The following is a 25,547-nucleotide window of genomic DNA, read 5'->3' on the forward strand; positions in this document are numbered from 1 at the left end:
ATGCTACGTTCCATGACTTATTTGGCATCTGCAAGTCTGTTAGAATATATATTTTTGTCTCATCAATCTTCTCCACATCTTTAAAACGGCAATCGACAAAGCGCAACCAATTCTGTTTGGAAGTCTTTGAAAATGTTGTGCGAGTACATTTCAGAAGCATGGACTTCAAGGTTTGACTTTGTTTTCCGTGGGATTTAAGAGTGTTTGTTGTCACTTTGTTCAATTTGGATGCTTGTGTCTCTGTGCTTCCAAGGCACTCTCATAGCACACCCAAAACTCAACAAGGGTCAAATGAGGTGTGAGGAACCTGTCAAAGAAACTGTTTTCACTCTCAGACCTAGAAGTAACCCTCATCAAGCCAGACATTGAAACATCTTTAAAATAGGCAGGGATCCACTGTTCCCTGAGATCGTACAAATCTGAAAACCACTCGTGTTCTACAAGTTGATAATCAGTCATTATCTTCCCCCATTGTTCTTCGAATTCATCAGGCTAAAGTTGGTTGTTCCAAACACACCTATTGAGCCTGGTCTTAAAATCCTCATCTTGAAACAGTTGATAACTGACTTTCTCTCTTAGTTTCTTCATTATGTGCCACATGCACAGTCTGTGTGTTGACTCCTTAAACACTTCCGGGACTACCGACTTCATTGATTTGTCCTGATCAATAATTATAATTCTCGGTTGCCACCCGCCCATTGCTTCCAAAAATATCTTAAACAGCCATGTATAACATTCAATACTTTCATCACCTATCAACCCAGCTCCAAACGTTATGCACCTTTTGTGGTGATCAACTCCTGTGAAAGGCACAAACACCATATCGTATTTGTTTGTTCCATATGTAGCATCTGCTGATAAAACCTCACCGAAAAAGACATGTAGTTCTTTATGCAGATCGGATCGCCCAAAACACTCCGGCCACGGACACTTGTTTTCATCTACTATAAAATCAAAGTAAAATGAATTGCATGTGTCTTTTCTCCCAATAAGATTTTCAACAAACATTTGTGCATCAAAATTACCAATGTAGGTTTTTATGTCCACGACAAAGTTTTTGAAATCAACCTCAGTAGCCCCAATGTTGTCGTAACCTCCACACAGCTCCTTCCAACCTCTATAGGCTTTCACACCACCTAGTTTTAGCACCTTTATCTTTGTGACAAATTGCTTCTGTACCTCTGTCATTTTTCGGTTTCCTTTCAAGAATATTGTAGATTCGGGCGAAGCAAGTGGATGGTTATGCGCTTCATCGAATCTGGTAACAATATAAGTTCCATTTTCTTGGTATTTAAACCGCACTAATGCACGACAGTCAATTCTTGTAATCGGCCTCACACGGCTTATGTCATGTCACACCGTTCGCATCATTCTCGGCGAGATCGGTATCAGTATCAGTCCTCTTCCTTTTCCTACTTTCCTTTACACCTTGCCTATTACAGACAACATTCCTTAATGCAAAACTGTTTGGTAACTCATTGCCTTTAATCCTTTTTGTTGTTGCAAGCCTTGGCGTAAACCCACAGATTGTACAATATTCTTTGTAGAATAACTCTGCTGATTCTAGCGTTTCAAATACTTGTCCTACTTTAGGTTTCTTTTCCTCTGGACAGAATGGAATGTACTGGAGTGCATTTAATGTTTCAATTCTTGCCCTTGGTGTTTTAAAGCTGTTATTTGTAGAAGAAGACGTAGTTGCATCACTTGTACTCATTGTCTGGTTCAACAGTAGTTAAGTAAGTAAGTATATTGAATATTATTGCATCAATAATGCAGTAATCCAATTCTAATATGCTCTACAAAGATTGGCAATTTATTTCGTACAAATAAAGGTTCATATATAATGTATTCCTGCGAATGTCCATTATCATGTCTTTAAAGGAACATTTATTTTACTGCTAATGTTCATAGGAAATATTGTTGTCCATTTTGATATAGCATATATATAATGTATTGAATGCTAATGACATTAAACAAAGAAATAGTCATAATATTATTTCATTAATATTAGAAAAATATTTACAAAAGCCATTTCAGGCTTTCAAAATGGTAAAGCCTACTAAGGCTTATACTGAAAAAAAAAACACAAAATAATACCTAATAACAATAAACAAAAGATAACACAACATATTTCTAAACTAATCTAACAGTCGGAGTCATAATAACCCTCATCCCCAGACTGTTCCTCAATTTCATATTCTTCTTCTCTTTCCTTTAAAAATTGTCGTTCTTGTTTTTTGTGATGTCTAATTATTTCTGCACGACTAGACATAGTCGTGCAGATGCAGAATCTGTCAAGGACCCGATTATTCTTTATGATAGTTATTAAACCATTTTCATTTCCGTGAACCGCGCCTCGGTAATAATCCCTCTCCTTTACCTCTGGCTTGTTTCCTATAAGGAACCACTTTGACCAGCCCTTGCACACCATGGCCATGTTTTTCTTTTCTTCCCTCCCAAGTCGATTAAAAAAAATCCGGAGGAATGCCTCATTAGTAAGGAAATTATGTAAACGACGACTGGGAGATGGTACATCCATCTCCACAGAATGTCATCTCCATCAAACCAGTTTGAAGAAAAAGCGCTTACTTTCCATTCCCTATAATGGGCTATGAAATTTTGTTTGTAAGCATCATTCTTGTAGGGAACTATCAGGCATTTTGAGTAGTCCATTGTTTTTTTTTTTTAAGAAAATTAAGTACTTTTCTGAAGAGATTAAAAATTTTGGTTATTGGAAAAGGTAGGATGGAAAACTAGTTGTGTACTCTTGGGTTTATATAGTGGATTAATTGATTATAAGAAATTAAATTACAGGAACAGTTGTGTCTTTTCAACGACACAAACATAATCATGGTAATTAATAAATTGGGTGAAGTTATCTATGTTACTTTAATCTATTGCATAAAACAGTATATGCACATTATGAAAATACGTAATGGACATTTGAATTAAACTGAATTCACATTTTTTTCCAAATAATGTTCCATGTTCTTTTTTAAATAATTTAATGTACCTTTAAATATAATATAATGTACATTTTCCAAACAGTGCTTAATAATATTTTAGTTGTACCTAATTATCAGAAAATGCAAATTACAAATATAGATAGTTGACAATTTATTTTATGGAACATGTTTTTTTATAATTAATATAATGTACATTTAGAAGAAATATTCAAATTAATGTGAATAATTGCGTCTTTTCACCACATAAGCAAGTTATTTCGTACCAATAAAGGTTCATATATAATGTATTCCTTCGAATGTCCATTATCATGACTTTAAAGGAACATTTATTTTACTGCTAATGTTCATAGGAAATATTGTTGTCCATTTTAATAGAGCATATATAAAATGTATTGAATGCTAATGACAGTAAACAAACAAATAGACACAATACTATTTCATTAATATTAGTAAAATATTTACAAAAGCCATTTAAGGCTTTCAAAATGATAAAGCCTACTAAGGCTTATACTGAAAAAAAAAACACAAGATAATACAAAATAACAATAAACTAGAAAACTAACTTAATATATTTCTTAACCAATCTAACAGTCGGAGTCATAATAACCCTCATCACCAGACTGCTCCTCAATTTCATATTCTTCTCTTCGGTTTTTAAATTGTCGTGCTTGTTGTTTATGATGTCTAATTATTTCTGCACGACTAGACATAGTCGTGCAAAGGCAGAATCTTTCAAGGAGCCGATGATCCTTTGTGACAGTGATTATACCATTTTGCTGTTCCCGAGCCACCCCTCGGTAATAATCCCTTTCCTTTACCTGTGGCTCCGTCCCTATAAGGAACCACTTCGACCAGCCCTTGCACACCATTGCCATGTTTTTCTTTTCCTCCCTCCCAAGTCGCTCAAACAAAATTCGGAGCAAAGGCTGAGTAGTAAGGAAATAATGTAAAGGACTACTGGGAGATGGTACATCCATCTCCACAGGAATGTCATCTCCATCAAACCAGTTTGAAGAAAACTGGCTTACTTTCCATTCCCTATAATGGTCCATGAAATTTTGTTTGTGAGCATCATTCTTGTAGGCAACTATCGTGCATTTTGAGTAGTCCATTGTTTTTTTTTTTAAGAAAATTAAATACTTTTCTGAAGAGATTAAAAGTTTTGGTTATTGGAAAAGGTTTTAGAAATGAAGGTAAGATGGAAAAGTAATTGTGTACTCCTTGGTTTATATAGTGGATTAATTCAGTATAAAAGATTAAATTCTGTGAACAGTTGTGTCTTTTCAACTGCCACAAACATAATTATGGTAATTAATAAATTGGGTGAAGTTGTCTATGTTAGTTTAATCTATTGCATAAAACAGTATATGCACACTATAAATATACGTAATGGACATTTGAATTAAACTGAAAGCACATTTTTTTCCAAATAATGTTCCATGTTCTTTTTTAAATAATTTAATGTACCTTTAAATATAATATAATGTACATTTTCCAAACAGTGCTTAATAATATTTTAGTTGTACCTAATTATTAGAAAATGCAAATTACAAATATAGATAGTTGACAATTTATTTTATGGAACATGTTTTTTTATAATTAATATAATGTACATTTAGAAGTAATATTCAAATTAATGTGAATAATTGCGTCTTTTCACCACATAAGCAAGTTATTTCGTACCAATAAAGGTTCATATATAATGTATTCCTTCGAATGTCCATTATCATGCCTTTAAAGGAACATTTATTTTACTGCTAATGTTCATAGGAAATATTGTTGTCCATTTTAATAGAGCATATATAAAATGTATTGAATGCTAATGACAGTAAACAAACAAATAGACACAATACTATTTCATTAATATTAGTAAAATATTTACAAAAGCCATTTAAGGCTTTCAAAATGATAAAGCCTACTAAGGCTTATACTGAAAAAAAAACACAAGATAATACAAAATAACAATAAACTAGAAAACTAACTTAATATATTTCTTAACCAATCTAACAATCTAGAGTCATAATAACCCTCATGTTGATGCTCCTCAATTTCATATTCTTCTCTTCGGTTTTTAAATTATCGTGCTTGTTGTTTATGATGTCTAATTATTTCTGCACGACTAGACATAGTCGTGCAAAGCGAGAATCTTTCAAGGAGCCGATGATCCTTTGTGTGATGTGATTATACCATTTTCTTTGTTCCCGAACCACCCTCGGTAATAATCCCTTTCCTTTACCTCGTGGCTCCGTCCCTATAAGGAACCACTTGACCAGCCCTTGCACACCATTGCCATGTTTTTCTTTTCCTCCCTCCCAAGTCGCTCAAACAAAATTCGGAGCAAAGGCTGAGTAGTAAGGAAATAATGTAAAGGACTACTGGGAGATGGTACATCCATCTCCACAGGAATGTCATCTCCATCAAACCAGTTTGAAGAAAACTGGCTTACTTTCCATTCCCTATAATGGTCCATGAAATTTTGTTTGTGAGTATCATTCTTGTAGGCAACTATCGTGCATTTTGAGTAGTCCATTGTTTTTTTTTTTTAAGAAAATTAAATACTTTTCTGAAGAGATTAAAAGTTTTGGTTATTGGAAAAGGTTTTAGAAATGAAGGTAAGATGGAAAAGTAATTATGTACTCCTTGGTTTATATAGTGGATTAATTCAGTATAAAAGATTAAATTCTGTGAACAGTTGTGTCTTTTCAACTGCCACAAACATAATTATGGTAATTAATAAATTGGGTGAAGTTAACTATGTTAGTTAAATCTCTTGCATAAAACAGTATATGCACACTATAAAAATACGTAATGGACATTTGAATTAAACTGAAAGCACATTTATTTTCCAAATAATGTTCCATGCTCTTTTTTAAATAATTTAATGTACCTTTAAATATAATATAATGTACATTTTCCAAACAGTGCTTAATGATATTTTAGTTGCACCTAATTATCAAAAAATGCAAATTATGAATATAGATAGTGGACAATTTATTTGATGGAACATGTTTTTTTATAATTAATATAATGTACATTTAGAATTAATATTCAAATTAATGTGAATAGTTGTGTCTTTTCACCACTTAAGCAAGTTACAAACCGTCATTTGACATATTGAACAGTTGCAAGACCACTTGCAAAAGGTAATAATTACTTGCACATCCTTATTATATATAATGCACATTTCACTAAGACTGATTGGACATTTCCTTATGAAACGTGTACAACACAACACAACACATTATTTTTACATGCAAAATTACTTTTCAGTTACTTCAAATTGCAAACTTTTCCTTTCTCATTATTTTTAGTACATTTTTTCTCACCACAAAGTACATTTGCATTTATCATCCTCCTAAAATCAACAAACAAACTATAAACCCTAATTTAACTCTTTTCATTATAAAATTAATGTTTTTGTGGTTCTGTACATTAAATCTAGTTAACTAAATTTAATCAAATCCGAAATTAAGTTGAATTTAATCAAATTCAACTTTAACATCATCATAAAATCAATTCAACAACGATTCAGAAAGGAATTAAATAACATTGAATGAACATACCTCAATATTGACTGTAGAAAACAATAATTCCAGATGAATGACGAAATCAATTCCGATTTTCCTTACAAAGTTTTGATCTTGAAATAACTGAATAGCTGATGAATGCAAAAGTTTGAACAAATTGACTCTGATTTGCGCTTCGAACACAGCAATTGATGATGAATAAACGATTTTAGATCACTAAATTTGATATCGAAAGACAAAAATTTACAAATTAAGGAAGGATTAATGATGAAATCGATTGATTTTGCTTCGTGTGGTTTGATTTTGTTACGTAGGCTTGATATTGCTGACATGTACAATCTTATTTTTTGTATTGCGTGAAATTCTAAGAGAAGCGCGCGTCTAATCTCAGCCGTCAGTCTTATTTGATGGACGGTTGAGAGCTGTTCTCACGGTTCCCACGATAAGCCCCGTTCTCACCGGAACTCTACCCTAATAATAATAATAATAATAATAATAATAATAATAATAATAATAATAATAATATACGATACATGTATATATACGTATACTACCATAATAACTACCCATATATATACACCCACCCTATCCCTTATCCACCCATCTAATCCATTCACCTCACCACAAAATCTCAACACAATCCACACAAATGAGAGGAGAGAAAAGACGGAGATTTCAAGGGAGATTTTGTCCCTCCGCCTCGAGATGGAAAGGTAAGACCGTCCTACACTAGTTTATTTATTATTTAATTAATACCGTTGACCCGCCTCGACCTTGACCCGCCCTAGGACCGTCGTTGACCACCATGGGACTACCGTTGACCGCCCAAAAACGAGTTGCCCGAACTAGATCTAGGGTTTTGGTTGTTGTTGTGAAACCGTCTTAAGACAGGTTTTTACCCCTTTTACCGTGACTGACCTAGAGTGGTAGTGGGGTGGTTGTGTCATGGGTTGAGTGGGGGTTATGGTCGTGGTCATGGGTGGTGGAATGGGTGGCGCTAGGTGGTCGGAAATGCGATGTTTTGGGGAGGGTGTCGTGTGGTGTTATTGTCATATGTTGTTGTTGGTCTTCGTTGGTCGTGTGTCATTGTTGTGGTCACGGGTTGCTGGGCGCACCATGGTCAAGGAAGACCACGTTGGTGGTTTTTGGTTGGGTGTTGGTGGTGTTTGGTATGGGTGTGTGTGTTTGTGTTGGTGTTGTTCTGTCGTGTTGTTGTTGCTGCTGCGGTTGCCGTCGCTGCTGGTGGCAATGAGTGGCGTGTGGGCTCGGTGGCGCCAAGCCGTGACCAATGTGGTGGTGGTGGCCCACAGTGGTAGCTATTTGGTCGTGGTTGATAGGCATAGGTTGAGTGTTTGGGTAGTTTAAGACGGGTTTTGTTTAATTGAATTCGTATTTAATTTATTTAGATTAATTAGTAATTAGATTAGTTACTAATTATTTATATTTACTTAGGTGACGGTTTTCTGAGACGGTTTTATGAGATAGATCTTGCTTGTGTCGAGTAGTTTATGGAGATTTGCTAAAAGGTAGGTTTATCCTACTCAATTTCAATAATGTGTTGTATGTTTGTCATTCTTGCATTATATGATGAGTCGTATTACATATCGTATTTGGGAATGTGTATCATGATTAGTCGGTAATTAGCATATTGTGTATTATCTTACATTTATGGTGTTTATCATGCATATTGGAGGATATGACGATTTGTACTTTGTTGGTTACTTGTTGTTGAGGAGACGTGAGGCGGTTGGGAGACCGTCTCACGCTCGGGTCGCCTCTTAGAGCTTCCCACTCCAAGTGGGATGTGCACATTAATGACTTAAGTACGAAGGGACTTGTGTAGTTGAGACATGATGTTCGGCAATGGACCCGGTTGGATGCACTACGCCAAATCTGACCATCAATAATGAGCGTATCACAACGGTTTAATGCATTTAATAACGACACTTAGATTACCGTTTTCAAAATATTGGCAGAAACATTGACCGCGCTAATAAGAATAGCGGTTTCCGTCGAAAACCGTTCTTATTATAATGTGACAACGGTTGTTTAACAAACCGTTATCAAAAACGTTTAACGGTTTCCGAAAACTCGTTATAGAGTCACCCTTATCAACGATTGTTAGACAACCGTTACCAGTTTAAGAAAACGGTGTTTCGAAAACCGTTACTAAATTAACACTAACACCGTTTTTTGGTACCCGCTGTTATGTTATAGCTAGTGGTTTCTTGTAACTGTTATCATTTTCTATTATTAAAAAACGGTTCCTCTGTACCTGTTGTTTTTTTATCATTTACGGGTTAAAAATAACCGTTATATACTTTTTTCAATGTTTAATATTCAACCAATGCATGTATGATAAATAATGAACTGTTGCATGCATTGTTTTGTTTGAGCATTATTACTATCCGTCCATTATTATACTCACACATGCATACATATTTTCCTATAAATATCACTTATATAATGTGATCAATTAACCATATTCACCAATTCGAAGTTCAATTAATCATAGCCTATAATTTAATTAAAAATATTACACTTCGATCACCATGTCGTCGTCGTCTTCAACACCAGCCGAATCACAATCAAATACCCGCTATGTCCATCCTATTACCTGTATTATACACAATTTTCCAATCAAATATGATGACAATGGCAAGGCTTTTTCGAGAATTTTTACATGGATGAGAGATATACTTCGTCAATTGATGTGACTCATATTTGAGAACATTTAGTCCCCGAATTAGGCTCATTCCTATGCTTTTTAGTGCATAATTAGGTTATTTACTACCTTTAGTTTCCCGTTTTGCATATTCTTTGAGGTTTTGTTCCCTTGGTAGGAAAGGAGTGCAAACCTTGCATTTTCATGGCAAAATGGAGCTAAATTGATCAAATTCAATGACCAAGCATCAAAGGGAAGACAATGCTAGAAGGCCTATGTATGAAATAAAGTAGCTTGGGCAATGATGAAAGGATCCTTGCATCTCCAACAAGATCCCCGAGGATTGTTGAGGAAAGAAAAGAAGAGAAGTGACTGTAAAGGAATCTGAGCGTCTCCCTGCTCAGAACGAGCGTCGCCCTGCTACAATCCGAGCGTCCCGATGTCAAGACGCTCATCTTGAGGCCAAATGATCCGAGCGTCCCTCCCACAATCCGCTCGGATTGCCCTGCAGAACCAACCGTCCATGCTGCCTAGACGCTCGGGACGAGCATATTTCTTGGAGACCACCAAAACGGAGATGAGCATCTCCTTGGAGAGGAGCACTTCCTCAACTTTTCTTAAGGGTCTTAATAGTCATTTAAGCCCTTAGTAACCCTAATCTTTGTACCTAATCTCTAGTATAAATACCCCTTAGTACTACCTGGATTAGCATTGTTGGAATATGTGTCCTCCGACAATAATGCGATCACAACTGTTGATCAAAATGATCACATGTTTAAATCTCATTTTAAGAATACATGTGGGATGTAATATTTTACAGTCAACTGGTCCACACATATCGGTAATGATTGGGCTGTCTAGAGTTTGACATTGCGTCGTGCGTGACGGTGGTGATCAGTTGATCCCCTTAGGTCATACCTATAGGGAAATACTCTTAATTGATTATTTAATTAATCGTATGCCGATACGAGTTAATTAAATTGCTTAAAATTGACGGATGATTTTGTGAGTAAAGTTAACGTGTGTTATTGTAATTCGATTAAATTAGATACGGTCTAAGTAATTGAATTGTTTTATTACTTAGATAAAATTATTGTTTACGAAACAATTTGGAATTGAAATTGAATGAATAATTTATTATAAATACAAGACGTTGTAATTTATAATTTGATAAACCGTTTTGGTACAAGCAATTACAAATTACTTGTCGATTTTGTAAATGACATATTTTATGAGTATGTTGATTTTTAATATGTTAAAAATACATTACAATTTCACATGTCAAGTAACATTCCACATATGTCACAATTGACAAATGACAAAAAATAAAATGGACCTCCCATTTTATTAAGTGTACCGAAATGGGAGGGTTAGGGTCTTTAAAATTGTGTTAATTATTTTTAAGTGGAAAACACAATGATAAGACCTTGCTTGTAGCCTTACATGCCTATGATTTCTTGGGTAGAAAAACTAGTCCATGCATTGGGCACTCTTACTCCCTCTAACCGGTTTTTCCCCACAAGAAGCCAAGGGTTATTCTCTAATTATTCATTCATTTTTCATAACATTTTTCTAGTGTAAGAAAATTTTCTCTCTACCATTTTTGTGAAAACTTAGAGAAATAAAACTCACAAATCTCTCCTCTTGACCGAAATTATTCAAGAGGAAATACAAAATATTTTTGTGTCAATTTTATAGTAAGACTTGTATTATTTCTAGTACAAAATAATATTGGTTATTAAGAGGTTTCCTTGGGTATTCACTTTTGGGAGAGGTTCTACTTTGAACCTGGTTCATCCATTTTAAGGAAAGCTCAAGAACTAACAAATACGTGAATTTGTTGGTGTCCATTAATCCGAAATCATATAGTAAGATTAATGATTTCTTCTCTAATCTTGTTTTTAGTTTGCATGCATAAATATTTGAACATATGTGAATATGTATATTAATGAGATTAAATAATTCTAACAAGAGGTATCATGAGCCTTAGGTTGTTTGCATGCAAATCGGTTCATAGTTTTTCCGAGTTATATGATTAACATACAAAACTAATTAATTTGGTTTTATGAAGATAAACCTTAAAATAACTTTGCATGTTAAAAGTTTCTGGTCCTAAGTGATTTTTAGGACATTTTGGTTAATTTATGGATTTTATTGTTCATTTTATATATTATTGGCATTAAAATGTGATTTTTATGATAAAAATGTCATTTTTGGACGAAAAATAGCTAGACTTCTAATTTTTTAGTGGTTTTTGGATATGTTTTCACATATATTATCTACTGATGGCCTGTAAATTTTCATGATAAAATGAGGTGTTTTGCTCGAAATATGTATTTTTCAAGTTAAAATCGTATTTAAATGGGTAAATAGGTTAATATGAGTTATATTTCGAATCTAGCATGGAAATTTAGTATGTTGTCACATGCAATTTTACAAGATGTGTGTAAAATATTTGGCTATAATGAAATCATTTTGCATGATTTATGAATTTTTGATGAAAAATCACATAAATAGTGACTATAATTAGTAATAATGCTAAAACATACTTCATGACTAAGGAAAAACGTCACATATTGCATTTTATCATATATTTCAGATCTAAAAGTGAAAAGTTGATGAATATAATTTTTCTCATTTTTTTATAGTCATAATTGTTAAAACCGATAAACCGCAACATTGTTTTTCTCGATAAATTTGCGAAATTTTTAACCTAAGTTTTGAACATTATGAGTGTCATGGAATTTTTCCAGAATGTTCATGAGTTTAAATTTCAAATTTTGAAATTATTTGAAATTTTTATGATTTAATTTGAGGTTTATAGCATAAATTTTGTATTTTTGGGTCCATTTATGAACAATTTTAAGAAATCAAGTTTAATTATTGTCAAATGTTAGTGGAGACTAATTTTGAGTCCTAAGATGGTTAGGGTAATTAACTTGTACATAAATATGAATTTATGTAATTATTGTGATTTTAATAAGTTAAATCACACAAATCCGTAAAAACCGATTAATATTCGATATTGGCTCTTAAAGGCGATTTAGCATAAACTTTGGCATGCTCATACATATTATAATGCTGCATTTTATTTATGATTGTCATATTTTAATTTTATGTAATTTTTGAATTATGTAATTTTACTTAGTATGGCCTTACTTTTAATTGATATTACCCAAAATGTATGGGAATATCGATTCGGTTGTAGTTATTGTGATCTCGTATCACCGTTTTGTAATTTAATAGATTTATTTTTATTACAAATGTATAATAGGAAATTATGTAATTCATTTTGTAATTTATTTATTCCGGAGTACCTTGAAGACGGTGCCACTCGAGAAGGCGATCCATTAAAGAAAGCGTTGCCTTGAAATGCGTGCCAAGACCGAAGTTCAAGGGACCAAAGGAGTTGGTTTCCGAATTTGTAATAGTTTATTAGATTTACTATTTTAGGAAGGCCATACTAGGATTTTTTTTTATGCTTTGCATTTTATTTATATGTTGCATGCATCGCTAAATCGCCATAACTAAAACATGCATTTTATTTAATCGAGTAAATCGACCGTGTCAATTATAATTATCGTAGTTCACCGCTTTAGTTCACTTAAAACGTGATAGATAATAAATTGACATGACCTCTCGCTAAATAAACAATTGAGACTTAGCCTTACCAAAAATTAGAAACCATGAAAACCTATTTCGTGTGGGAGTGCGTTCGGCCTTACCGGGGTACAAACCTTGCTACGTAGGGGAAGTGGGTGATAAATGTCTACCCACCGAATTTATAAAGATAAGGGTTGTATTCGGCTTTACCGATGCCCAAGTTGATGTAAATTTGGATCATGGACACATTTATTCGAAATTTGGGTTGAACTCAACGAAAGTATTCTCGTGATTCGGATGTGTTTGAGCTAAAGATAAATATTAATGTAATTTTATCGACCAAGAGTTCTAAAAGTAGAATCGATTAAAGAGTTAATCCACCGAGTTATATTGATGAGGGTTGTATTCGGCTTTACCGATGCCCAAGTTAATATGAATTTGGATCTTGGAATCATTTATCATAGTTGGGTAGAGGTCACTATGTAAATGCTTTACTTGTTATTTACAAGTATCATTATAACGATAAATGTTTTGTTTTCATTATTCCGTTAATCATATTGTTCTATTTTCTTGACCTCAAATTATACGATATCATTTCGATTTTAATTCAAATCTCCATTAAAACATCGTAACTAAAGACAAATATGAATTTGCTTCTAAAACCTCATATGAACCATTGCTAAGGATCTCTTGTGAAGAGTATAGATAAAAGTTATTCGTGATCAAAAGGGTTTTTGATTCTTGACTAACATATATACTTACAATGAATTGTTTCTCATATGCTTAATTGAGTTAAGTACTTTGAAACGTTACATCATTTTGGTAACTAGATTTGTTTGAAATCAAAATTGACCAAAATACCGCAACCACTTCAATGAAATTTTAAGACTAAACAAAAGAATGAAGAGTAGTCTTCATGAATTTCAATTTTGCTTCTCTTAGCAAAGACTCATTGAAATGAGTGGGAGCATTCTCTTAAACCGTTAAGAAAAGGATAAGGTTTTAAAAAGGTAAAATTAGAATGGAATTGATACAAGGTAATGTTAAAAGTAAAGTTATTGAGAATAATTGTAACACCCCGTAAATTTGAAGACCTTTATTATATTTTAAAAGTAATATTTTAATCTATTTTAATTTAATATTAATTTATTTGAAATAAAATTTATTTGATAAAATATAATCTTATTTTATTTTGAAGAAATGTAATTATTTTTGATAGTTTAGAAATGTTTAAAAGTGATTTAAACTATATTTAAACCTTTTCCTTTGATAAAATAGATTTCGGATAAAAGTCGTAAAATTGGGATTTTCCCATTTCTTACGGTCGTTGGGTAAACGAGTTTGGATATTTGGCATATGAGTACTTAATCTTTTAGTAAAATCGTGTTTAAGAACTTTAATATTCTCGGAAAACGCGTTCGACGAATATTTCTAATTACCGTCGAAGCAAACCCCAAAACGTAAACAAATGACCCATCTCCCCATGCCTTTTGGCTGGCCACCTACCCTCCATTGTCTCCTCTTTCAATTCTCATTTCCTCCATAATTCACTCTCTCTCTTCCTTTCATCAAACACCAAAAATCTATCAAAATAACCTCCTTACAATCCCTAAATCCTTCATAAATCCTTCATTTCTCCACCAAATCTCATAAAAATTATATATTTTGAATCCTCTCTTCAATCCTCATCTACTAGTAAGCTTTATTCTCATTTCCCCCAATTTTCTTTTAAGGCTGATCTTTTAGGGTTTTCGAATTTAAGCTTAATAATTGTGTTTTTGTTGTTCTTATAGGTGAAGAATTTGAAGATGAGTTAGGAGACTCATATATTGTAGAAGATGATGAGTGATTTCGGTTTCTAGGGCTCTTTCTCAAGTGTTATTGTTCTCTTTTTCTAGCTTAAGGTAACTATTCCGAGTCACTCGACGAATTAATGTCACATTAGTAGTTGTATTTGTTGTTTGTTGTTGTTTGTTGTCGTTTGTTGTTGTTTGTTGTTGTTTGTTCTTGTTTGAGACGATCTTGTTGATAAATGAATGAATGGAGCAAGATGAGTATGCTTATGTTTAATTTATGTTACCCATTTGTATATTATTGTTTGGAACAAATTTGGATGAGGAATTATGTGTTGTGACAAGTCCGTGTTTTGGCTGGAACGCGTCAGTACCGGACCGAGACGGTTTCCAATGTTTCCAAAAATATGACAGATTGAACGGCATCGAAAAATTAGGTGGTTTAGCCACTTGAATCACTCAATTCGGAGTTCGTATGAGTAAATGGCGTCGTTTTATCGATTAAAATTTATAGAAAAGTTTACCCTTGTGTGAGACGGTTATTTATGCTATTTTATTATGCGAGAATCTTGTGGAATTAGTTATTTTGTAAGTTGGAATGTTTTCTTTATGTTGATAGTGTTCACATGATAGAAATTGGAAATGGCATGAGAATGATATTGTGATGAATTTTGTGATTTGGGCCAAAGTAGGCCAAGACTCTGAGCTGGGCCAGATTGACCGAATGAGTTTGGTTAAACTAGGTTGTCTTTGAGGTGAGATTGGTTGTTATTGGATGTTTTATGTTGATGCATTGATATTTGTGATTATCATTTCACATGTTGGTTGTTGGATGTTTTGGATGCCTTATGCTTGAGTCTTGTTGCCTCTTTGCCATTTTAGCTTGTTCTCATGGATTATGGTACTGTTGGTTAGCTGAAATTTGGATTATTATTAAGATTGGAGATATTTTTGGATTGTCAGCTGAATATGCTCTTGCGTAGCCTTTCATATGCTAGGGTGTGTATGATCATTTGTGTGTGCAAGTTTGGACTCTTTGCCCCTCTTATGGTTAATTGGGTGTCCTACTTGTCTTGTGTGGCGTGGGCTAAAGTATTCAAGCTGGGACTAGGTCCTAGGTGAGTATTTCGGCCTTCGTCATAGATAGGCCACTATAGTCTTTGACGAGTGTATGTTTGCGGCTTAATAGCCTCTGTGTCCGAGCTTGGTGGGTTTATATCCAAGATAGGGCATGACCTCCTGACGTACTCTTAGAAGTATGTGGTCAGCTTTATCCAAGTTAGGGCGTGACCTCCTGACGTACTCTTAGAAGTATGTGGTCAGCTTTATCCAAGTTAGGGCATGACCTCCTAACGTACTCTTAGAAGTATGTGGTCAGCTTAAGTACTAGCCAACCCTTTGGTGGACTCCTTAGGGGTACTCATGTGTTGTTATCATGGGTCTTGGAAGCGGTAGTTTTCCGCATGTCGCTAGGTCTGCGCAGGTTTAGGACTAGGGCGTTTACCTTACCTCGTGGTATAGACTCGAGTTACAGAGTGACTATTGACCGTCCTAAGAACTTATGCCTGTCTCTAGATATATTGTCCTTTCTTGTTTGATGATTCTATGAATCATAGAAGGTGAGATGCAAGCCGGCTATGGTTGATAGAGTTTGGATTCCTGGATGTTATGTGATTCACATGATAGTGTAGTATGAGTCAGTCTAGTATTCACATGCTAGGACTATGTGTTGTTTATATTCTTGTTCACATGATAAGCACGATTGTCTAGCATCTATATGCTAAGGCTATGTGTTATCCATATTCATATTCTTATGTTTACATGTTATATTAATTATGACATTTCGTGGCTGGGAGGACTCGGAGTTACTCCCCACTGACTGTGGCTTTCGTATTTGTATAAAATGCGATTGACAGGTAGGTGATGCATATATGGGGTACATGGACGAGCTAGCGAGCAAAGTAACCTTGGGACCTAGATTGGCTTTATATTATTGTGACCCTTAAACACTTTTATGTCATATACTTTTTAGGGACTTATGTCTCCCTTTTTTCATATTTGGGTTGTATAACTTTGTTTCGTGACTCTAGCGATGTTTTATGTATGAGATTTATTTTGGACCTTGCATGGTTGACACCTTCCCATTTGGATATTTTTATAACAGGTTCAGGTTTCGTTTTCGGTTTTAAAAATTACAGGTTTTTACCCAAATGAACCTATTACAAACATATCCATGCAGTTTTTATCTAGAATTACGTGTTTACTTTTCCGCAATGAATGAGGGTGTCACAGTTGGTATCAGAGCTACCTTGCTCCCGACGCACGTTTGTGCACCCCAATATAAATAACTTGACCTTAAAATAATAAACTTGAGAGATGGGTAGGATGGTAGACGTAGGACCTTATGTTGTAGCCTCTTTGTGATTGCTATTTGTTAGGTGCTAACCAATGTTCTCTTTTGCAAGATGGCCCCTCCAAGAAACGTAGATAATGCAATCTTACAAGCTAGGTTTGTTAATTGTTAGTTATTAATTTTCGTGCCGTTGAAGCTATGACCGTGATCTTACTCGTTGGTGACCAAGATTGAGTGGCCGTTGCCGAATGTTGAAGATTGGTTATGCCAAATGATGAATGCTTCCACTTTCTCGATATTTCTTTTCGTATTCAGTGTACCTTACCTTAATCTTTCAATCTCGTAGTTTATTCGTCTTTCGAATTCCTCTTCTCTCGCCTTGGTAACTACTCTTATATTCTTTCTCCCGATTCATCCTTGGTTCGTTTTCTTCTTATAATAAGAGTACTTGTGGACACCTTCCTTTTATTCCGCGGGATAGTCCCCTTGTTCAAGAGAACCCGGTTTTGAGAGAATGTTTTTAACTGAGCCTCGTACCTTGGGGTGAGTGAATGTATCATTGGAGGGCGTGAACGAGTTGAGAAATTAATTGTTTAAGGTTTGAGTTGTATATGAGAAGATAACTTGGGATCCTTTGGTTAGTCTTGTTAGTTGTGCTTGATGTGAGAGCCTAGTGAGTTGAGAAACACCTTGGGATTTATGTCTATTGAGAGCTTGTTTGTTATAGGTGATTGAGCATGGGTACTACCTTAGCACATAAGTTGGAATGAACCTAAGCTACTTCGTTTGAGAGTCTCGATGTTTCTTGTGGAGAATTAAAGGAATGATAGTTAGCCCCAATCTTTGTAGGCCTCGAAAGGAATACAATAGGACATTGACGTTGCTTAATGGATTGGTATCGTACTTTGGAATTAGTTAGTTTGTTAAACCTTTTGAGTTGACCAAATCTAGTATAGAGTAGCCCTTGTTGACCTTTTGAAATTTGAGAACACGTGGTTGACCTTATTAATCATATCTGAATTTGGGAACTTTGGTGGAAAGTTGTTCGATGTAGTTCGTGAGTTCAAAGATGCGATTCTAATTTATGGTATCGGAGACTAGAAGTACGAAGTGGTGAGATGATAGTGTAAACAAGCCATGGTACTTGGGGATGACATAGCAAGTGAAGTTCGATGACGAGAATTGTAAAGGAGATACTTTGGGACTTGGATGGTAACAAATGAATTTGTGTGGTGAATTGATTTTGGCTCTTGGAACCAATTGAGTTGAGGAATACCTACCATTGTGGAGTCCTTGTTAGTCCTATGATTTGGTAGACTTTTGAGGCTTTGTTGAGCACCTTAGTGATGTAACCTTATCATAGCGATCATAAGCTTTGAGGAGTGTTTGGTTAAGCGGTAACCCTTTCATTATGCCGCTTCTGTTCTCCCCTCCTTCTCTTTAGCGTTCGTTGTACCCTGTTTTTATGCCGAAGTTTACGTATCTTCTTCTTGCCCGAGATATCTTCTTAACTCGAGTACCTCTTATTTTTGTCAACCGTTATCTTTACGGTCTGACTACTTAGTTGCCTAACTTGTCATGCTCATGCACCCTTCAAAAATATTTTACCGTTTCTCAATCCCGTTATCACTCCTTACCTCCTTAGTATAGTTGGTACCTTGTTGACCATGTTTACAGAGTTAGTGGGATGTGATTTGAGGATTTTTGTATTTTGATTTTTGCCGGGAATTGGTGTAGGAGTTTGTATTTGTATTTGACCATGTGATATGAGAGTTAGATTTTTGATGGAATTCTTATGATGGCAATGTTGTAGTCTCCTTGCGATTTGAGGTTCGCGTAATTTGGTGGTATAAGACTCACTTTGGTTTCGATTTGATGATGAGACTAATGGGATTAGTTTACCTTGGTGGAGTATTTCTATGGTTATTTTGGATTTGTTTTGGGCATTGTTCGTTCGGGGATTGTTCGTTTGTCATTTGAGCCTTACTTTACGGTATTGGGGATTGATAGCTAAGTTTGTGGAATGTTATTGTAAGTTTGGACCTTATATTTAATCCTTTGAGGAATCTTTCTATTGGAATTGGAATATTGTTGGGAAGTAGGATAGTGAATCTTGAGTAAACCGATCAGATGATTTGTGTGATGAACCCATTTATCTTATAGTTAGTGCTAATTATGGATTGGATAGTGCAACTTGTTGCTTGTGGGTTGGTTTCAAGCATGAATGCGTTTGGGAATATTGAATCTTGGTAAGGGTATAATATTGTTACTAGTTTCGACTTTGGATTTTGATTTGGTTCGGTGGAGGATATTGGTGGAAACATTTTGATTGGGAAATTGTTAGTTATAATTGTAGAGGATAGGATTGTCTCAAGGATTAGCTTATAAGTAGACTTGTTGATGAGTGGTTCAGATGGCTCTTTGGATTAGTGTGGCCTCTGATTGTTGCCCTGTTGATGTTCGGAGGACCTAGTAGGATGACTCTGTGGTTGGAAAATTGAGTGAGTAACCTTTCTCGATGTACCGATCTTCCTAATTCCGATCTCCGACAATTGTCATTCTTGCTATTCTGGCTTGTTCCGTTGAGTTCGCCTTTTTGGAACTCATTTGACCTTTTGAGTAAAGCTTCTTGTTCGTTGACATCTTTATTGACTTCATCCCAAAATTCCACCTTTAAGAGTTCAATTCCTTCTTGTCTGTTGGGTGTGAGTTCCCTATCGCGACTTGCACTTCTCGTTCCCGAGTTGTTTTCCATCTTGCATAGATTCTATCTAGTTTGAGTAAACTTTTGGTTCATTATTTTAAATTTGGAGTTAAATCTACAAATTGACCTCTTTCTATAACATTTGAAAATGATTTCTCACTCTCTTTCAACCTTGGTGTTCGATTTGATACCTAAGCTATTTCTCGTTTTGTGTAATTTCGGACCAATGTGAGTTAACTTTTCGATTCATTGTTAAAATTTGTATTATATTTGGAAAACATGACTTCTGGTCAAGTTTGAAAAATGATTTAACATTTTTCTATAACAATTGCATTTGACCTTTCGCTTTCATTTTGTTTTGGCGTTGATTCGTTGTCAGGATTCGTTATTGGAGACGTCTGATAGCTAGTTCTGCACTTATCGGCGAATGATTTCGTATTTTGATTTGTCCTTGATTCGGAATGATAGCGCGCTTGCATGCATCAAGAGTTCTCTCATTCCCTTGATATGGACATCGTGCTTTTGAAAGTTTTCTTAAGCCCTTTTGAAGGATCATCTTTTGAAATTCCAATTTGTTTTGAATGTTTTGATTTTCGCCCTTGGAAAATTGAGTTCGTCCTTATTATATTTTCGTTTTCTACTTGCAAGTTTCGAGGACGAAACTTCTTAAAAGGAGGGATGATTGTAACACCCCGTAAATTTGAAGACCTTTATTATATTTTAAAAGTAATATTTTAATCTATTTTAATTTAATATTAATTTATTTGAAATAAAATTTATTTGATAAAATATAATCTTATTTTATTTTGAAGAAATGTAATTATTTTTGATAGTTTAGAAATGTTTAAAAGTGATTTAAACTATATTTAAACCTTTTCCTTTGATAAAATAGATTTCGGATAAAAGTCGTAAAATTGGGATTTTCCCATTTCTTACGGTCGTTGGGTAAACGAGTTTGGATATTGGGCATATGAGTACTTAATCTTTTAGTAAAATCGTGTTTAAGAACTTTAATATTCTCGGAAATCGCGTTCGACGAATATTTCTAATTACCGTCGAAATAAACCCCAAAACGTAAACAAATGACCCATCTCCCCATGCCTTTTGGCTGGCCACCTACCCTCCATTGTCCCCTCTTTCAATTCTCATTTCCTCCATAATTCACACTCTCTCTTCCTTTCATCAAACACCAAAAATCTATCAAAATAACCTCCTTACAATCCATAAATCCTTCATTTCTCCACCAAATCTCATAAAAATTATATATTTGGAATCCTCTCTTCAATCCTCATCTACTATTAAGCTTTATGTTCATTTCCCCCAATTTTGTTTTAAGGCTCATCTTTTAGGGTTTTCGAATTTAAGCTTAATAATTGTGTTTTTGTTGTTCTTATAGGTAAAGAATTTGAAGATGAGTTAGGAGACTCATATATTGTAGAAGATGATGAGTGATTTCGGTTTCTAGGGCTCTTTCTCAAGTGTTATTGTTCTCTCTTTCTAGCTTAAGGTAACTATTCCGAGTCACTCTACGAATTAATGTCACATTAGTAGTTGTATTTGTTGTTTGTTGTTGTTTGTTGTCGTTTGTTGTTGTTTGTTGTTGTTTGAGACGATCTTGTTGATAAATGAATGAATGGAGTAAGATGAGTATGCTTATGTTTAATTTATGTTACCCATTTGTATATTATTGTTTGGAACAAATTTGGATGAGGAATTATGTGTTGTGACAAGTCCGTGTTTTGGCCGGAAACGTCAAGATCTTGGACCGAGATGATTTCCAATGTTTCCAAAAATATTACAGATTGAACGGCATCGAAAAATTAGGTGGTTTAGCCACTTGAATCACTCAATCAGAGTCCGTATGAGTAAATGGCGTCGTTTTATGGATTAAAATTTATAGAAAATTTTACCCTTGTGTGAGACAGTTATTTATGCTATTTTATTATGCGAGAATCTTGTGGAATTAGTTATTTTGTAAGTTGGAATGTTTTCTTGATGTTGATAGTGTTCACATGATAGAAATTGGAAATGGCATGAGAATGATATTGTGATGAATTTTGTGATTTGGGCCAAAGTAGGCCAAGACTCTGAGCTAGGCCAGATTGACCGAACGAGTTTGGTCAAACTAGGTTTAAACCGTTCAGCCTCGATTTGACCGATGACCCGTCGCGGGACTCGGGTCGAGGGTTTGTCTTTGAGGTGAGATTGGTTGTTATTGGATGTTTTATGTTGATGCCTTGATATTTGTGATTATTATTTCACATGTTGGTTGTTGGATGTTTTGGATGCCTTATGCTTGAGTCTTGTTGCCTCTTTGCCATTTTAGCTTTTTCTCATGGATTATGGTACTGTTGGTTAGCTGGAATTTGGATTATTATTGATATTGGAGATATTGTTGGATTGTCAGCTGAATATGCTCTTGTGTAGCCTTTCATATGCTTGGGTGTGTATGATCATTTGTGTGTGCAAGTTTGGACTCTTTGCCCCTCTTATGGTTAATTGGGTGTCCTACTTGTCTTGTGTGGCGTGGGCTAAAGTATTCAAGCTGGGACTAGGTCCTAGGTGAGTATTTCGGCCTTCGTCATAGATAGGACATTATAGTCTTTGACGAGTGTATGTTTGCGGCTTAATAGCCTCTGTGTCCGAGCTTGGTGGGTTTATATCCAAGATAGGGCATGACTTCCTAACGTACTCTTAGAAGTATGTGGTCAGCTTTATCCAAGTTAGGGCGTGACCTCCTGACGTACTCTTAGAAGTATGTGGTCAGCTTTATCCAAGTTAGGGCATGACCTCCTGACGTACTCTTAGAAGTATGTGGCCAGCTTAAATACTAGCCAACCCTTTGGTGGACTCCTTAGGGGTACTCATGTGTTGTTATCATGGGTCTTGGATGCGGTAGTTTTCCGCATGTCGCTAGGTCTGCGCAGGTTTAGGACTAGGTTGTTTACCTCACTGATGTGACCATAATTAGCGCATATTTAGCCCCCGAATTAGCCTTGTTCCCATGCTTTTTAGTGCATATTTGGGTCATTTATTGTCTTTAGTTCTTTGTTTTGCATATTCTTTGAGATTTTGATCCCTTAGTAGGAAAGGAGTAAGAATCTTGCATTTTCATGGCAAAAAGAGACTAAATTGATTGAATTCAATGACCAAGCATCAAGGAGAGACAAGATTAGAAGGCCTTTGTACATATTATAGTAGATGGGCAATGTTGAGGAAAGATCCTTGCATCCCCGAGGAAATCCCCAAGGATTTTATGAAGAAAAGGGAAGAAAAGAAGAAGAAACATTGCTGAGCTACAATCCGAGCGGATTGCCCTGAATCCGCCCGTCCTCCACTCCACAATCCGGCCGTCTTCCTAAAAAGACGCCCGGGCAGCAACCACCAGAAGACGGCCGTCTTCTCCCAAAGACGCCTGTCCTCCAGACCCTGAATCCGCCCGTCCCGAGCCTAAGACGCACGGATTCCAGTCCAGCACAATTTCGTCTTCTTCAAGCCTCCGTGAAAGATGCCCTTCCTTCGAAATATACCGGCGTTTCCCTGCTCAAATCTAAAAAGTGTAATTACTAGTTTAGCCCTTAGTTAACCCTAATGCATCCACCTAATTTCCACTATAAATACCCCATTAGTCTAATTAGAAGAGCATGTTCTTCTTAGCAATCTTTAGTGTAGTAAATATCAATCAAATCTCTCTTTAGTTTTGTAATCAACAATTAATCAAGTTCTAATACAAGTTTTATTTCCTTAATCTCTCATTTGTTCATCCTTTATTTTGGGTAATTGAAGATTATTTGGGTTATTATTGGGAGATTGACAACCTCTCAATCAAGCATCAAGTACTTCTTTTATCTTTGCTTTATTATTGGATCATTAGTAGGTATAATTCTCTTAATCCCTTTTTAATTATTGTTAATTACTTTCATTTATTCATCATGTTTTACTTTGTTGGTATGATTGACAACCTTGCTAGCATGATCAACATGATAATGAGTGAGTAGTCACCTAGCGAGGGTTAATGGGTAATTAGGGGAAACCAACATAGGGAATGATTCATGCTTAAATTAATATGCTTTCATGGTTTATTTGCTTGCTTGTTTTGATCTCGACTCATGCACATGTTATGTTTGATGAAATGCGAGCCTATGAATCCTTGCATTTTTTACCCATCACCTATCTTTTCAATGAGACTTGTAAGACATAAACCAACTCGAGTATCATTAGACCATGCATGTTGTTGAGTAGGGAAGACTAAGTCGACTTGTAGGTGTTGTACAATCTAATCGATTCGGCTCCGGGACCCAAACTTTCCTAGGATTGTAAGATATAACCCAACTCAATCCATCACAACAATAATTGCTTGCTTATAATTTGAGAACATGTTTGTATGATCAATTCCCATGATTCCCCTATGACCCCATGACACCCTAGTGCTTTTTATCAATTGTTTACAACCCTTTCAATTCATCTTGCTTATTTACTTTCATTAATACTTAGTTTAGTGACCTTCTACATCAACCCAAATTGTGACACCCCTAAGACACCACTAGTTACGATAGAAATCTCATCTCAATTCCCGTCCCTTGGGATCCGACCTTTACTTGCCTCTTTACTAATTGTAGAGTTGTTTGTGAAGCTATAAATTGTGTTTGATTGGATGTGTGACGACCAACTCTTGTCCGTATCAAAATGGCGCCGTTGCCGGGGACGGTGTTAACTTGATTTAGATTTCCTTATATTGTTATTAGTTGTGTCTTTCTTTGCCTTGGGGAAGTAAAACTCCTCAAGGTTTGCTCCAATTGTTTTCGAGTTGTTTGATATTTTGCATGTCTAGAAGGTCACAAGGTGATTTGTTACCTTTTGATCGTGAAATTGAAAGACCTTTGACAATCAATAGAAGACTTGCTAGGAGAAATTTGAGAGGTATTAGTGAGGTTGTAGATATTCAACCAACTATTGAGTTCATCAACCCTTTTGCAAGAGAAGGCGAGGAGAACCCAACACAAAATCAACCACAAAATCAACCCACAATGCCTAAGTTTTCATCACATTCCGTACCCACCGAGGAGAACCTACCCAACGGTACTCCCACACCACAACATCTAACCGGAAATTTCATTGCCAAATCCGCATTTATCCAATTAGTTGAAAGGAGCCAATTTGGGGGGATGCCTAGTGAAGATCCTCATTCTCATATGGAGGCTTTTTGCGACTATTGTGATGCGATTTCACAAACCGGTGTAACTCAAGACTAAATTCGATGGGTCTTATTTCCTTTTTCTCTAATTGGCACCGCCAAACAATGGTTGAAAGGCCTTGATAAGGCTACTCTCGGAATTGATTCTTGGAAGAAGTTGGCTCTAGCTTTCTACAAAAAGTTTTATCCACCGGAAAAGACTAACATGCTAAGAGCTCAAATTACGGGTTTTAAGCAAAGGGATGAAGAATCTATGTATGAAGCTTGGGAGCGATTCAAGGGAATTTGTCGCTCATGTCCTCACCATGGACTTAGCGAATGGTTCTTGGTACAACAATTTTGGAATGGTCTTTATGAAGATTCAAGAAATATCCTTAATATGGGATCGAATGAGATGTTCACCGAGGTTGATGACAACCAAACTTGGAGCAAAATTGAAGAGATGGCAATCCATAACTCACAATATAGTAGGCCTCGCAAGGCTACTAGAGGAGGAAAGCACGAAGTGGACGCCGTTACTCAATTAGGTGCTCAACTTAGCTCCCATATCGATACTATCAACTTGAAGTTTGAGAAAGCAATGGCTAGACTTGAAGAAGTCTCAAAATCACCAAAGCATCATGTTAATGCCATGACGGCATCTTCATCAATCCCAAGTGGGATATGTGAGAATTGTGGAACTTTGGGACATGACCAAGGTGAATATAGGGGAACAAATGAACAAGTGAATGCTTTCCAAGCA

At 35.4% G+C, this 25,547-nt stretch overlaps 1 protein-coding gene and 1 non-coding gene across 2 annotated transcripts; both read right to left on the reverse strand.

Annotated features, from left to right (window-relative positions):
• Window positions 1-219: 219 nt before the first annotated feature.
• On the reverse strand, window positions 220-1,188 carry LOC141589948 (protein FAR1-RELATED SEQUENCE 5-like). Its single transcript, XM_074410568.1, has 2 exons — window positions 518-1,188; window positions 220-403 (listed from the first exon to the last, which is right to left on the reverse strand). The coding sequence occupies exons 1-2, from the start codon at window positions 1,186-1,188 to the stop codon at window positions 220-222; spliced, it is 855 nt and encodes a 284-aa protein (XP_074266669.1).
• A 23,822-nt stretch (window positions 1,189-25,010) lies between these two features.
• On the reverse strand, window positions 25,011-25,117 carry LOC141593555 (small nucleolar RNA R71). Its single transcript, XR_012521630.1, has one exon. It is a non-coding gene; the product is annotated as a small nucleolar RNA R71 (small nucleolar RNA).
• Window positions 25,118-25,547: the final 430 nt, after the last annotated feature.

The sequence above is a fragment of the Silene latifolia genome, chromosome 7 (assembly GCF_048544455.1).
Source record: "Silene latifolia isolate original U9 population chromosome 7, ASM4854445v1, whole genome shotgun sequence".
Taxonomy (NCBI): domain Eukaryota; kingdom Viridiplantae; phylum Streptophyta; class Magnoliopsida; order Caryophyllales; family Caryophyllaceae; genus Silene; species Silene latifolia.